A 15,147-nucleotide genomic window follows, 5' to 3' on the forward strand; every position below is an offset into this window, starting at 1 on the left:
AAACAGAGATAGAAGGGCTTACTTCTTCCTACCCTCACTTAATTCCTCTAAAATTCAAAAATTTTGTGACAATTTTTGTTTTTTCATGGCAATGTGATTGTCTGTATGCATTCAGTAAGAATCTGTTATCGGCCGGCGCCGCGGCTCAATAGGCTAATCCTCCGCCTTGCGGCGCCAGCACACCGGGTTCCAGTCCCGGTCGGAGCACTGGATTCTGTCCCGGTTGCCCCTCTTCCAGGCCAGCTCTCTGCTATGGCCCGGGAAGGCAGTGGAGGATGGCCCAAGTGCTTGGGCCCTGCACCCCATGGGAGACCAGGAGAAGCACCTGGCTCCTGCCATCGGATCAGCACGGTGCGCCGGCCGCAGCGTGCTGACCGCAGCGGCCATTGGAAGGTGAACCAACGGCAAAGGAAGACCTTTCTCTCTGTCTCTCTCTCTCACTGTCCACTCTGCCTGTCAAAAAAAATTAAAAAGAGTCTGTTATCATCACAACAGGATATAGTTGCAAATATTGGCATATCTAAAAATTATGTACGGAAAGACTGGCTTTAAATGTTTCCAGCCTTGCAGTGAATAAATGGAGTTGTTACTTCTTAGTAGGCCCTGGAACTTCAAAGATTAGGTAGCAAAATTAAAAAAAAAATATTTGGGTGCCAGTGTTGTGGCACAGCAGGTTAAACTACTGCCAGTGACACCAGCATCCCATATGGGTACTGGTTTGAGTCTTGCTACTCCACTTTCAATCTAGCTCCTTGCTAATGTGCTTGGGAAAGCAGTAAAAGATGGCTAACTTGCTTGGGCCCCTGCCACCCATGTGGGAGACTCAGATGGAATTCAGGTCCCTGGCTTTGGACTGGCCTGGCCCTGGCCACTATGGCCATTTGGGGCGTGAATCAGCAGATGAAAGATTTCTTTCTCTCTCTCTCTCTCTCTCTCTCTCTGACTCTCCCTCTTTCTCCCTGTAACTTTTTCAAATAAAATAAATATTTTTAAAAACCTAAGACTAATTAACCCTTCCTGCTATGCTTATATGAATAATCAATTATGTCTGCTATTATATTATAACCTTCATCATTTTTTTAAGATACAAACTCAAGGCCGGCGCCGCGGCTCAATAGGCTAATCCTCCGCCTTGTGGCGCCAGCACACCGGGTTCTAGTCCCGGTCGGAGCACCGGATTCTGTCCCGGTTGCCCCTCTTCCAGGCCAGCTCTCTGCTATGGCCAGGGAGTGCAGTGGAGGATGGCCCAAGTGCTTGGGCCCTGCACCCCATGGGAGACCAGGAGAAGCACCTGGCTCCTGCCATCGGATCAGCACGGTGCGCCGGCCACAGCGTGCTGACCGCAGCGGCCATTGGAAGGTGAACCAACGGCAAAGGAAGACCTTTCTCTCTGTCTCTCTCTCTCACTGTCCACTCTGCCTGTCAAAAAAAAAAACAAAAAGAATCAACCCCACCGGATGTTGAGAACAAAGGACTAATCATGCTCCCTCCTGGACAAAAACAGAGTTAAAGGCTTTAGTTTCAGGATTCCATGATCCAAGACATGTTAAGATTTGCAAAATAATTTAAAATTACTCTCGGGCCTTGTGACCCTGAGTACAATGACCTAAACCAGATACTCCAATTGTTGGCATCAGGGAATAAATCTGAAGAATGGAGGTTGGCAGAGTGGAAGAAAGCACTAGATGATTTAGATAAAATAGATGCTGATACCTAGAATGCTTGTAGGGAGCTTGGTGGTAGATTGTGTATACTGTTGCCCAAAGGTTTTTCTAGAGTCACAGATTGGACTAAGACACAGCGGTGTAAGATAAGACCCAATGAAACTGTCCCTGATTTTTATATTTGCTTTGAAAAGACCTTTAAACAACACTCTAGGGTCCCATTTGAAAATTTTAAAAATCACAAAAGTGACATCCTTTTAAGTGGCTTCATAGAAGGACTTGATGAAGAGCCAGCTGCCCTAATAAAAAGAAAGAATGTAACATGAGCACCTCTTCCCTCTGATAGTCACTGACTCCAGCTGACCATCTGTCCTGCACCTTAATTAAAAAGGAAAAAGAAACCTCCAAAATCATGAGCTTGTAATTAAAACAGCTAAGTCCCAGTTGCGAGGATATCATAAAACCTGTCAACTGAATCTCCTACACCCAGAAAGGAAAGAAATAATCAACAATAAGACTCAGAATCAGAACAAAGATCAGAACACGGAACCTCAGAGGAAGCAGGGAGTCTTCCTATAGCCTAACAACTTGGGAGCATTAGAAACAGTCACTCAGGCCGGTGCTGTGGTATAGTAGGTTAAGCCTCTGCCTGCGGTGCCAGCACCCCATATGAGCACCAGTTCGAGTCCCAGCTGCTCCACTTCTGATCCAGCTCCCTGCTAATGTGACTGGGAAAGCAGATGATGACCCAAGTGCTTGGGCCCCTGCACCTACCAGGGAGACCTAAAGAAGCACCTAGCTTTGGATCAGCTTAGCTCTGGCTGTTGCGGACAATATGGGGAGTGAACCTAGGGATGGACAAGCTCTCTAGATCAGGGCTACACAGCAGTATTAAATTCTACCTTAGGGACCTGCACTGTGGCACAGTGGGTTAAAGCCCCCGTCTGCAGTGTTGGCCTTCCGTATCGGTGCTTGTTTGAGACCTGGGTGCTCCATTTCTGATCCAGCTCTCTGCTGTGGCCTGGGAAAGCAGCAGAAGATGGCCCAAGTCATTGGGCCCCAGCACTCACATGGGAGACAGGGAAGAAGCTCCTGGCTCCTGGCTTTGGATCTGCACAGCTTCAGCTGTTGTAGCCATCTGGGGAGTGAACCAGCAGATGGAAGACGTCTCTCTATCTCTCTCTCTCTCTCTCTGCCTCTGCCTCTCTGTAATTCCGCCTTTCAAATAAATAAATATTTTAAAAAATTTTACCTTAATTAAAAAAACCCTTCCCCTCAGAGTACAAAAAAACAAAACAAAAACAAAAAAGTTTAAAAGGTAAGAGTTTCCAATTTCCAACTTATGCCTTTAAAACTTCAAGATCCCAACAGGGGGAATTACACTTTTCTTTTTAAAAAGATTTATTTATTTACTTGAAAGTCAGAGATACACAGAGAGAGAAGGAGAGGCAGAGAGAGAGAGAGAGAGAGAGAGAGAGAGAGAGAGAGAGGTCTTCCATCCACTGGTTCATTTCCAAAATGGCCACAACTGCTGGAGCTGCGCCAATCTGAAGCCAGGAGCCAGGAGCTTCTTCTGGGTCTCCCAAGTGGGTGCAGGGGCCTAAGGACTTAGACCATCTTCTACTGCTTTCCCAAGCTATAGCAGAGAGCTAGATTGGAAGTAGAGCATCCAGGACTCGAACTGGCACCCACATGGGATGCTGGCACCACAGTGCAGGCCCCGAATTACACTGTTCTTATCTCTCCTATCAGAAGGACATTGGCCCTTATCTGCCACACCTATTGAGAGAACATAGAAAAATCAAAACCTTTTACCTGACATCATTCAGCATCCCCTTAGATTGAAGATAATATCAGGAATAAAGTTACAATCCAAGAAGATCTAAATATGGGAAAATAAAATCAGCCAGGTCCCCTCCAATGGAAAAAAAGAAGAAAGAACAGTTGTAGGAGCACTCAAGAAGCCTTACTGCAGGCCCGGTCTGACCCTAGGACACACCAGGACAAGCCTGTTAGTCATTTCAGCCAACAGTGAGACCCTGTGGATCAAGAACACGCCCCTTGCAGGAGGATGACCTCAGCGGCTCCCACTGGAACCATGGACAGCAAAGAATCTCCCTCCCCTTGCTTGACATCAAGCTTCCCAACATTGCATAACACATTAACAGCTGACAATAGTCATTTGCCTACGTGTTGCACAGTAATTTACTATCTCATAATAAGTGCTTTGCTAAAAAAAAATCTACAAAGCTTTCAAGAGTCTCAGAAAACACTGGACAGAACTAGTTGCCCCAACACTGTAACTAGTGCCTGTATAGATGAACTCATACTGACCCAAGAGTTACCTGATGGTTCATTAGCATGTTAAGTGACACACCTGCTATCATGTTTCAGCAATGAATGTGAAGGCTCGGCTTGTCAAGGTGCATGCTCCAAGGACTTTCCCACCCCTACTCTGCACCTGTCACATTCTGTCACATTGCTGTGCCCAGTTACACCCCACTTACCCTAACTCCATAAATTCCTCCACCCCTTTCTGAATGGGGAGATTGGAGTCGGTTTCGTCACAACTGGCCCCTTTCTCCCAGAGGGCTGTAATAACGTTAACAATAATATTCTTATACACTTTCTCAGAAGGTGAATTGAGTGTTTTATAATAGAAATAGGGTGTGCAAGTAGGAGGACCTGTGATTCAGTACCACCACCCTTTGTAAACGTATAAGGCAACTTTCCATTGTGTGCATCACCTCCTGCCCTCTGGCTTGGAGGAACAAGCCAATACGCAAACATGAAAATTTGGTAATTGCGTCTTTCCACAGTGACATACTAGCAGGGTCGGCGGTGTAGGAGCCATAACACATTTCAACTTGAGCCAGAGCAGAGAATGGAAGGTGGACATTAACGACACCCTCTGTGCAAGCCACCTCGTAGAGGGGCAAGATAAGCACAGGTGGCTGCTGGGAGTGCCCACGGATGATAGGAGAGAAGGGATAGACAGGAAGTAGGGGGAGAAGGAGGCTGAAGAAAAACTCCCCTGAGAGTGGGAAGTGGGTGGCACGGGGCAGATTGGGGTGGAGCGAGGAGGAGACTGGGATGAGAGTTCAAAGCGTCCAGGGGATTCCACGGCAGGAGCTGAGGCAGCATGAGGAGGTGGACAGCGGTGGGCGTGGCACGATCTGACAGATCAAAGTCTGGCTCAGATTTTGGAGGATAAGAGATGAGGGGTTTGCTATCCCTTCTAAGAGGTTCAGGGTTAAAGGCCAGATCTTCTCCCTGAGGAGGAGAAATTGGTATGTAGTGCAAGACTGACAGGGCGAGGAAGGCTACAGACAGAAAAATGCTCATGCTCTTTTCCATTGTGATGAATGAAGTTATCTACATCTCAGATAATCTGGGAGTCAGAGGTACCATTTCGAGCCATTAAATATTTCTAAAAAATATTTATTCATGGCACTGTGGCATAGCAGGTTGGCCCACTGTCTGCAGTGCAGGCATCTCAAATGGGCTCCAGTTGAGTCCTGGCTGCTCCACTTCCAATCTAGCTCCGTGCTAATGTGCCTGGGAAAGCAGCAGAAGATGGCTCAGGCTCTGAGGTCCCTGCATCCATGCAGGATACCCAGCAGCTCCTGGCTCCTGGCTCCTGGCTTCAGTCTGGCCCAGCCCCTGCTGTTGTGGCCATTTGGGGGAGTGAACCAGCGAATCAAAGACCTCTTTCTCTGTTATCTTCCCCACTTTATAATCTTTTTAAAAAAATATTTATTTATTTATTTATTTACTCGAAAGTCAGAGTTACACACAGAAAGGGAGAGAGAGAGAGAGAGAGGCAGAGAAAGAGAGAGGGGTCTTTCATCCGTTGGTTCACTCTCCAGTTGACCACAATGGCCAGAACTATACCAATCCAAAGCCAGGAGCCAGGTCTCCCACATGGGTACGGGGACCCAAGGACTTGGGCCATCTACTGCTTCCCCAGGCCATAGCAGAGAGCTGGATGGGAAGTGATGCAGCCGGGATTTGAACGGGCACCCATTTGGGATGCTGGCATTGGAGGATGGTGGCCTTACCTGCTATGCCACAGCACTGGGCCCCTCCTCTGTAATTCTTTCAAATAAATAAATAAATCTTAAAAAATTACTTATTTATTTTGAAAGTCGGAATTAAAGAGGAAGAAACAGAGAGATATCTCCCACCCGTTGGCTCATTCCCCAGAAGGTCATGATGGCTAGGGCTGGGCCAGGCCGAAGACAGGAGACAGGAGCTTCCTCCAGGTCTCCCATGTAGGTATAAGGGTCCACACACTTGGACCATCTGCTGCTGCTCTTCCCAGGCCATTAGCAGGGAGCTGGATGGGAAGTGGAGCGGCTGAGACATGAGCTGGTGTCCATGTGGGGTGCTGGCTTCACAGGTGGTAGCTTTACCCACTATGCAACAATGCCAGCCCCAAGCCATTGACCTTTATTATCTAGTTTATAGTGTGGCCAAACTGAATTATAGAAAAAGATGAATTTTTTTAACCTAATTTTTGTTGTTGTTGTTGGATATAGGGCCTTAAGATTACGGAGAGGGAGCCGGTGCAGTGGTGTAGTGGGGTAAAGCCCCAGCCTGCAGCACTGGCATCCCATGTGGGTGCCGGTTCTAATCCCTGCCTGCCACAGTGGCATGCCTGGGTTTGAGACCCAGCCCCACTCCCAGTTCTAGCTTCCTGCTATGCACATCCTAGGATACAGCAGGTCATGGTTCAAGTGGTTGGGTCCCTGCCACCCACAATGCAGACCTGGACTGAGTTACTGCTTCCTGACTTTGGCCTGCTCCTACCACAGTGGTTGTAGGCATCTGAGGAGTGAACTGGTGGATGGGAGACCTCTGTGTGTTCATCTATCTCGGCCCCTTTCCTTTCAAATAAAGTAAGTAAATAAATATTTATTAAGAAAGAAAGACAAAGGTATGCACTGCAAAGCCTTTAATGATAATATACTTTTTTACAACATGCATAATTTCACACCTGTGGTTAATCAGCAATCATTTCAATACCTGTGAGCTCACCTGACTCAGATTTAGTTATAATGCACAAATCTAAATAAAGTTAAGAAACAGCAACTGCTCATCTAACCCCTCCACAATAGCAAGATGCATCTAAATGTTCTTTAAGGGGCTAAAACAGATTGATATTTAACTGGACATTCTTTTTGTAAAGATGTATAAATGAAATCTTTCCCAGAAAATATTCAAACCAAAGGTCACATACACCTTATGAAAACAAAATTCTTAACCCAGGCAGTACGACTGCTCCCTTAACAGCTGTGTATCACCCACTGAAGAGGGGTCAGTGTTCCTGTGTTGGAGGTGCCTGACAGGAGGCATCGGGGCCCACGCAGCTGGCATTCTGCTCTAGACACATGTGTTATGAGACTGTCCTCTTTAATATTTTAATCCAAAACTGAGGAAGAGTAAGTCTGGGTTATTTCGGTTTAAGAACTGAGTGCACTGGCGATGTATTTGGTAGCTAAGAAGAAAGGCCATATTTTGCTCCTGCTTCTGGGACAATGTTAGTTTGTTTGAAAAGGCAACACTGGCTACTGAAAAAAGGGACAAGATGAGCGGAAGAAGAAAATTCTGCAGTTACACTCCACAGCCCTGAATATACGAAGTGAGATCTCGGTTTTGACAATGACTTCTCCACGCCATCCTGTAGAGAAAGGCAAAACAAGTGAAGGGGTGAAAATATGTCTTCATGGAAAAATACAAGTACAGACTTCAAACATTTTGGGAGAACAAAACACCTCATGAACGAAAACAACCTAGAAAAGGAGAGGGATGGCCAAGTGCAGCTGCTGCACCGTGCGAGCTTCCCCAACACGGGAAGAACATTAGCCTTGACCTCTGCGTGTTCATCTTGAAGACAGAATTCTGACTCCTATCCAGTCTCTTTCCATGTTCTGCAAAGGTGGGGGTCTTCTCCACATACTTCCAGGATTTGGAACGCAAACGGACACTCTGCTTTTGCCCTTGGGATGCAGCTATCCTGCCTGCTTCTCCAGGAAGAAAGAAACAGCTGAAGCGGGCCCTCTCCTCAAGCTTGCTTCACTATGAAGAAATGACTTTGCAAGCTGAGGACCTGTTAATTTGAGACAGGTGTTTGTGAATTTCTTTGCTTCTTGTTCCAAACAAGAAGGCGACATAAATAGCAAGGATGGATGACCGAAGGGCTTAAAAAATGTCTTCCGGTTTCAGCCACTATCAACAGCACAGCTGAGACCACGGCACTACATTTCAAATACATGTTCTAATTTGAAATGAGGAGAGATGCTAAAAAGTGACATATAGTGATGTCTTCAATCTTGACTCCTCCTGAGACACAGAATTACTAAATAAGAACTGAGGTCCAATGTTGCAATTAAACCTTTGATGTGACAAAAAAGCATAAAGACAAGAAATCATGGTTAATTTTGTATGTGAACAAATCTTCAGTTTCTTGTCAATATACATATTTACCTGGGTCTACCCACATTTTTGGTTGAAAAGAGGAATTTTTCTTCAAGCTGTTGCTGACTTCTTTCTCAGAAGTCATTGGATGGCTGGTATTTAGTGTTTTTCATTTCTCTAAGGAGGGACCAGATTGTGCCGCAGCTAGCCCAATGAATGCATGCTTGGGTCTAGTCAAAAGGACATGGAAAGAAAACAAGAGAGTTCTGTGTCTGGGGTGGAGGCCTATTCACCTCCCTAGGATGGGAGGCTGCTGTGTTACAAAGTGCACCATCCTTTTTGTGGCATCTTCTACGGCACAGCATAAGTTTTCTGGGTTGCTGAAGATGGGAGGAAAGTGGCCTAAGTGGGGGGCAGGGTTCTGTGCAGCCATGATGTTGCTCATCCAGATGTCTGCATCCACCATGGTGCTGGTGTGAGTATCCGGGTCTTCCCTTCTGCTGCCAGCTGCCTGCTAATGCGCACCCTGGGAAGCAGAAGCTGATGGCTCAAGTACTTGCATCTCTGCCCCCCATGTGGGAAACTAAGACTGTGTTCTGGCCTCCTGGCTTTGGCCTGGCCCAGCCCTGGCTGTTGTGGCCATGTCAGACTGAATCGGTGCATAGAAGATCTTTTCTGTCTCTGTCTCTTTGACCCTTAAATATAGTAACTCAATAAAGGTTTGTAAAAAGTGGGATGAGTGGTTTTACAGTTCAGAAGATGTGATGGATCCGGTAAGATAACCTGCCTTCGACTTTGGATGTAGAAGAATGGGCGGTTGGGTGGGGGATGGGAAAGTTTCCAAATAACACCTTCTCTGAAGAAAAGGAAGCCAAAATGTTTTATGCAGTTCCATCTGACATTGTGACATTTTACACTGTCTAGTTCATTTTTTATAAAAGTAGACAAATAACTAAAGTGAAGACCACAGACAGACTGAGGCATTGCTACTTGCTAAAGGGAAATACACACACAAAGCACTTCAGCCTCCCTTCTGCCCTCAGGAAAGCACAGGATGCCAAGTGCAAACACTGAGTGAGGTGCTCTGTGCAACAGCAGGTACAGCACGTTCCACATTCACTTATTCTAAACCTAATCTCAAGACACGGCAAGGAACTGGCAGAGTGTGGACAGTCTTAGAAACCCTAGAAATCCTCCAAAATGAGGAATGAAAGAATGAGATTCTGAGTCCATTAAAATACATTGTTTCTTCAAGGATTTAGGCAATACACTGTAGCACAGACTCAAAACTACCATATTCAGTTCTCAACAGCATATTTTGGGCTTAGAAAGTCTTCTCTCACGTATATATGAAACACATACCATGCTCTGACGCCTTGTGGATCGCTGACGACCCTCTTTGCGCAAGCTACAGCTTGAGTGATGTCATTTTTCAACAAATCTGAAAAATAGGTGGTGAGAAATGAAAACAAATTGCACAGCGATTTCATTTTACATTTAGGGTTAGCCAGTTTTATTTTGTTGGACTAAGGAAAGAATATTAAGAAATTATTTTTCAAGAGTCCATTAGGCAGTAATGGTGGGGAAAAACTCTCTTCACTCTTTTCTCTCAGGCAGCAAATAAAGCATTTTGTCTCATTTACAATGGAAGCTCTGGAATTACCATGATATGGAAGGTCCACTGCATACTAGACACTGTAGGAAAAAGCATGCCTAGTAATTTTTTACTCGGCAATTGTACTATTGCAACTTCATCATAAAGAACTAATGAGACATCTATCCAAAGGTGTTTGCATGAAGATGTTCACAGCAATTATTAAGTGAAAAACTGGAAACAACCTAATTGCTTAACAGGAAGAAGTAGAGCCAGCACCGTGGCTTAACAGGCTAATCCTCCACATTGTGGTGCCGGCACACCGGGTTCAAGTCCCGGTAGGGCGCCGGATTCTATCCCGGATGCCCCTCTTCCAGGCCAGCTCTCTGCTATGGCCCGGGAAGGCAGTGGAGGATGGCCCAAGTCCTTGGGCCCTGCACCTGCATGGGAGACCAGGAGAAGCACCTGGCTCCTGCCTTCGGATCAGCACGATGCGCCGGCCGCAGCGGCCATTGGAGGGTGAACCAACAGCAAAAAGTAAGACCTTTCTCTGTCTCTCTCTCACTATCCACTCTGCCTGTCAAAAAAAAAAAATAGGAAGAAGTAGATAAACACATTACAGAATAATCATAGAGTGGAATTCTACTCATCCTTTAAAATGATAATAGATATTTGTATTTGTTGATAGGGAGATAGTATTGTGTCAGATGTAAACTGTATAGCAGTCTATTTAATACAATTTAATTTTTGTAAAAATTTACATTGCTGTCATGTTTATATATGGGTACCTGTATACATGATATAATTTTATTTTTAGGCTTATTTATTTATTTGAAAGGCAGAGTTACAGAGAGAGAAAGAGGGAGAGACAGAGATATCTTCCATCTACTGGTTCACTCCCCAAATGATCTCAACAGCCAAAGCTGGGCCAATCCAAAGCCAGGAGCTAGAAGCTAATTCCAGGTCTCCCACTTGGGTGCAAGGGCCCAATCTCTAGGGCCATCTTCTGCTGCTTTCCCAGCACATTAGCAGGGAGCTGGATAGGAAGTGGAACAGCTGGGACTTGAACCAGCATCCATATGGGATGCCATCACTGCTGACGATGGCTTTACCTGCTACACCTCAGTGCCAGTCCCTGTAATTTTACTTGCATGTACATGATTGATGTACACTCTGGAAGAATATATACCAAAAGTGACAATGGTCAGACATCTCTGGTAGTAAGGTTACGGTTGCTATTTTATTCCAGTTTGTATTTTCCATTTTTTATTTAATGACTACATCCTATTATACAATGCAAAATACATTTGAAAGTAAATTAACTAGATTTTAAAAAGAATATGCTAAAATTAATCTTCTTGATGTGGGTGTTGTGTGGTACAGCAGGTCAAACTGCTGCTTGAGACACCAACATCCCCTTTTGGAGAACTTGTTTAGGTCCTGGCTGCTTCATTCTGACCCAGTTCCCTGTCAATGTGCCTGGGAAATATCTGGGTTCCTACCACCCATTTGGGAGACCAAATGGAGTTCCTGGCTCCTGGCTTTGGCCTGGCGGCCAAGTGCTGGCTGTTGTATAATGATTATGTATGAACTGCGGTTTTTAGAGATACAAACTACAGAATTTAGAAATGAAAGACATAATGTTTTTAATTCATTTTAAAATCCTTCAACAAAAACTACATAAAGAAAAAGCAACTATTGCAAAAAGTTAAGAATTTAAAAGTCAGATATCTGAGGGCAGTCATTAGGCAAAGCAAGAAAGATGCCGCTTGGAAGCCTGCATCCCATACTGGATTGCCTGGGTTCAGAGTCCTCAGTCTGCTCCCAATCCTAGCTCCCTGCTATCCGGAGATGGAGCAGGTGATGGCTCCGGTAGCTGGGTCCCTGCCACACACATGGCAGGCTGAGAATGAGTTCTGGGCTCCTAGCTTCTGCCTGGCCCACACCCAGCTGTTGGGGGTGTTTAGGGAATGGGAAGTAGATATGAGATATGTGTGTTTGTCCTTCTGTATTTAAAATAAAGAAAGAAAGAAAGTATGAAGTTGGATTTATGGGGGCCAGCATGTGGTGCAGTGGGTTATGCTGCTCGCCTATGATGCTGGGATCCCATATGGTTGCTACTCAATTTGTGGCTGTTCTACTTCTGATCCAGCTCCCTGCTAATGCACCTGGGAAAGCAGCAGAAGATGGCTCATGTGCTTGAGGCCCTATACCCACCCGGATGAAGCTCCTGGCTCCTGGCTCCAGCATGCCCAGCCCCAGCTGTTGCAGTCATTTAGGGAGTGAAACAGCAGATGGAAGACCTCTCTGTCTCTCCCTCTCTGCATAACTCTATCTTTCAAATAAAGATAATAAATAAATAAAAAGCTGCATTTATGGCTGTTTGTTATACTACCACCTCCAATTTTCTGTGTATTCAGAACATTTCATAGTAATACATACACAATCAAAATAGGAACCAAGACCAAATCTCTCCTCTCCTCCCCTGAGTCAGCAGGAGGAAAGCATCAGTGAGGCCATTTACAATCAGTTAACAGATCATTCCAGAAACTTGCGCATATGAAAGAGCACCAACCTTTCATACTACCAGCTCTTTACTTTCTTACTTGGGGAATTAGGAGGAGGATAACAAAACTTTCTGGAAGCTATGATGGGAGCTTTCCTAGGTCCCTCACGAATTTGTCTTGAATCTCTACTCTTACAAGACACCCAGAGGGGTCCTGTGCCATCACTCAAGTATTATCCAGTCTTACCACTGCAGGGTATATGGCAGGCGTTAACTGCTCCTGGGGTTTTGCCGTCATCACACCAGTAGCGGCTATTGATCTGAAATATTCCATAATCGGTGCTTTGGTCTCCAGGGTTGTAGTGTGTAGCTTTTGTGTTATAACTGCTCTCCCATTTGGTCAAACACATCCCTGAAAAAGTAATTTTTGTAATGAACAGCAACATAAAATGACTTACAGTGTAAACAAAAAGCAATCCATGTGTCTAACTCTGTTTTACCAACGACTTGATGCGTTTAACTTATAACTGAACACTTTAGTGAAGAAAGGCCCTTAAGAGAACCATTTTTGTCATGCAAACCAACTTCTGCTACTACTGCAGCAAGAGAAGGTGCTTCAAAAATATTAAAGTAACAGTTTCTTCTTTCCTTTTACCCTCTCCCTGCTCCCATGGCTCAGGCAACATGCAGCCTTGAATAGAAAAATCAGCAGAGTTGATAGGCTCAGGTCTATCTGAGTCTAACAGCAAATCGGATGTTCCTTTCTTTGATGTGGGCCCGTTAGTCGCTGTAAAACCTACCATTAAGATGCTAACTGTGCTAATATGGGCAGTTTGAGTCTTCATGATTCCTGGTCTCTCTTCACAGGCCAGGGGAGAGATTTTGGGGCCTAAGAGAATCTCTATCAAAGCATTGGGGAATGGGCTGGGTATGGTCTCAGGAAGTTGGAAAGAGTGGAGACTTACAGTTCGCCAAGCTGACTCCCTTGTAGCCATCCAGTCCAAGACTTTTCAGAGTTCTGGCCAACTCACACCTTCCATAGATCTTGCCCTGGACAGTGTAGGAAAGGAGGAGAAGCCCCAGGATCAGGAGCGCCTTCATGTTGACTGGAAGCTGGACCTCTATGCTGACAGGAGAGAGGCAGCCCCAGTATTTAACCTCTTTCAACTTCCTTCTTCACCAGGTGGCTTGCGGGCTCCAACCTTTGTTTGGAAGCATCCTTGTTTTTCTGATTCACTGATTGAAAGGTTTTTTTTTTTTTTTTTTTTAATGTTTGAAGAGAAACGGTCTGATGTCCTAAACATTAATCTCAGTAAAATGATGAAAAGACATTGCTTAAATATTTGTTCAGGAAGAACTGGGAAGTAGCAGTTTTCCAAAATAGAAGTTTTCTTCTATGTTATTACGAGTTAAGCAAATGTGAAGAAAAAAGGGACTGTTTTATGTAACTTAAAATGAGCTGTGTTTTTTTGCCTAATATTTTCATTTCCATTAAATGGTCTGTGTAAATTCACTATTTTGTATTCATCTCCACTTAGAATCATTTTGTATATACTTTTCTAGAGAATGGACATGGCACTTGGACCTCTTGACTCATGGGTACATAGCCTGTTACCACAAACTCAGTCCCTAACCCCAGTGCCAATCAAAATAATGAGGACGAGTTTTGGGATGAAGGGAAGAGAACATTTAATCTGCTGACAGATGAAAGCATGGCAGACCCCAGGGTCTCAAGAACCACCACCCTGCTAGACAGGGTGTTTGGGGCTTTTAAAGAACTACAGGGGAATCAGAAATAAGAGGGACAAAGGAAAGGGACAGCTGCATGTTGGCCCGCTGGCCAGGCACCAAGGCCTGCACACTCCTTTTCTGTTTAATGCTCTGGTTGTCTGTAGAAGAAACTGAGGTAAGGAGAAAAAGCAATGTGTGCTTCAGACAGCGGTGAGTGGGAAGCCAGGAGTCCAGCCCGATGCGTCACCCAGATGCTCTGCTGGTAGGGACGTCAAGTGGCCGTTAATCAGCCTGGGGGCTATATGCAGGTAGTGATTTCCTGCCCCGACCTGGGATTCCCTGGCAAGGATCCGGGATTTCCCCTATTTCCCCTAATGGAATCCCTGGAGAAAATACTGGCCACCCACATAGTACCCATTGAAGAAACAAATGACCTCATGAGCCTAGAGACCAGAATCTTGTAGGGCCAGCTGTACCACTCCCTCAATTCAGTGAGTTAAGCCAAGATAGTGTTCCTAGGAGACCAGGGCCTGATGGTATCTAGCCTCTGCACTCAAAACTTTTTTTTTTTTTTTTTTTTTGTGGGGGCAGGGAGAGCCCAGTCCAAGCATGGCATCCCAATGTTCAGCTGGTTTTCTACTTTTGACTGGTTGTATATATTTTATTATTATAAAACAGTGTTTTATAGTTACAAACAAGGGTCACGTGAACAACTTTCCTAACTCCTTCTCCATCGTGACTGGCCTCCCACTTTTATGTCAGAATGGAATAGGTCACTTTTTTTAAAAAAAGATTCATTTATTTATTTGAAAGGCAGAGTTACAGAGAGGCAAAAGCAGAGAGAGAGAAAGAGGTTTTCCAGTAGTTGGTTCACTCTCCAGATGGCCACAATGGCCAGGCTAGGTTGACCCAAATCCAGGAGCCAGGAGCTTCTTCCAGGTCTCCCACATGGGCGAAAGGACCCAAGGACTTGGGCCATCTTCCACTGCTTTCCCAGGCCATAGCAAAGAGCTGGATTACAAGTGCAGTAGTCAGGACCCAAACTAGTGCCCATATGGGATGCCGGCCCTGCAGGCTGCGGCTTTACTTGCTACAGCACTGCGCTGGCCCCCAAAGAGGTCATTTTAAGGCAATAGGACTTTATTCAACTAAGTGTTTCCTTTTAAAATACCCATCCGAAGAGGCTTCGCACATTTTTTTTGTCTTGTAAGTAATTTTTTTAAAGATTTTAT

The 15,147-nt window shown here is 45.1% G+C and overlaps 1 protein-coding gene across 1 annotated transcript; it reads right to left on the reverse strand.

Annotated features, from left to right (window-relative positions):
- Nucleotides 1–6,606: 6,606 nt before the first annotated feature.
- On the reverse strand, nucleotides 6,607–13,291 carry LOC133768580 (lysozyme C-like). The gene is made up of 4 exons (XM_062203255.1): nucleotides 13,150–13,291; nucleotides 12,432–12,596; nucleotides 9,447–9,525; nucleotides 6,607–7,347 (listed from the first exon to the last, which is right to left on the reverse strand). The coding sequence occupies exons 1-4, from the start codon at nucleotides 13,283–13,285 to the stop codon at nucleotides 7,281–7,283; spliced, it is 447 nt and encodes a 148-aa protein (XP_062059239.1). The 5' UTR covers nucleotides 13,286–13,291; the 3' UTR covers nucleotides 6,607–7,280.
- Between the last annotated feature and the right edge of the window lie 1,856 nt (nucleotides 13,292–15,147).

This window comes from Lepus europaeus, chromosome 10 (genome assembly GCF_033115175.1).
Source record: "Lepus europaeus isolate LE1 chromosome 10, mLepTim1.pri, whole genome shotgun sequence".
Lineage (NCBI taxonomy): Eukaryota > Metazoa > Chordata > Mammalia > Lagomorpha > Leporidae > Lepus > Lepus europaeus.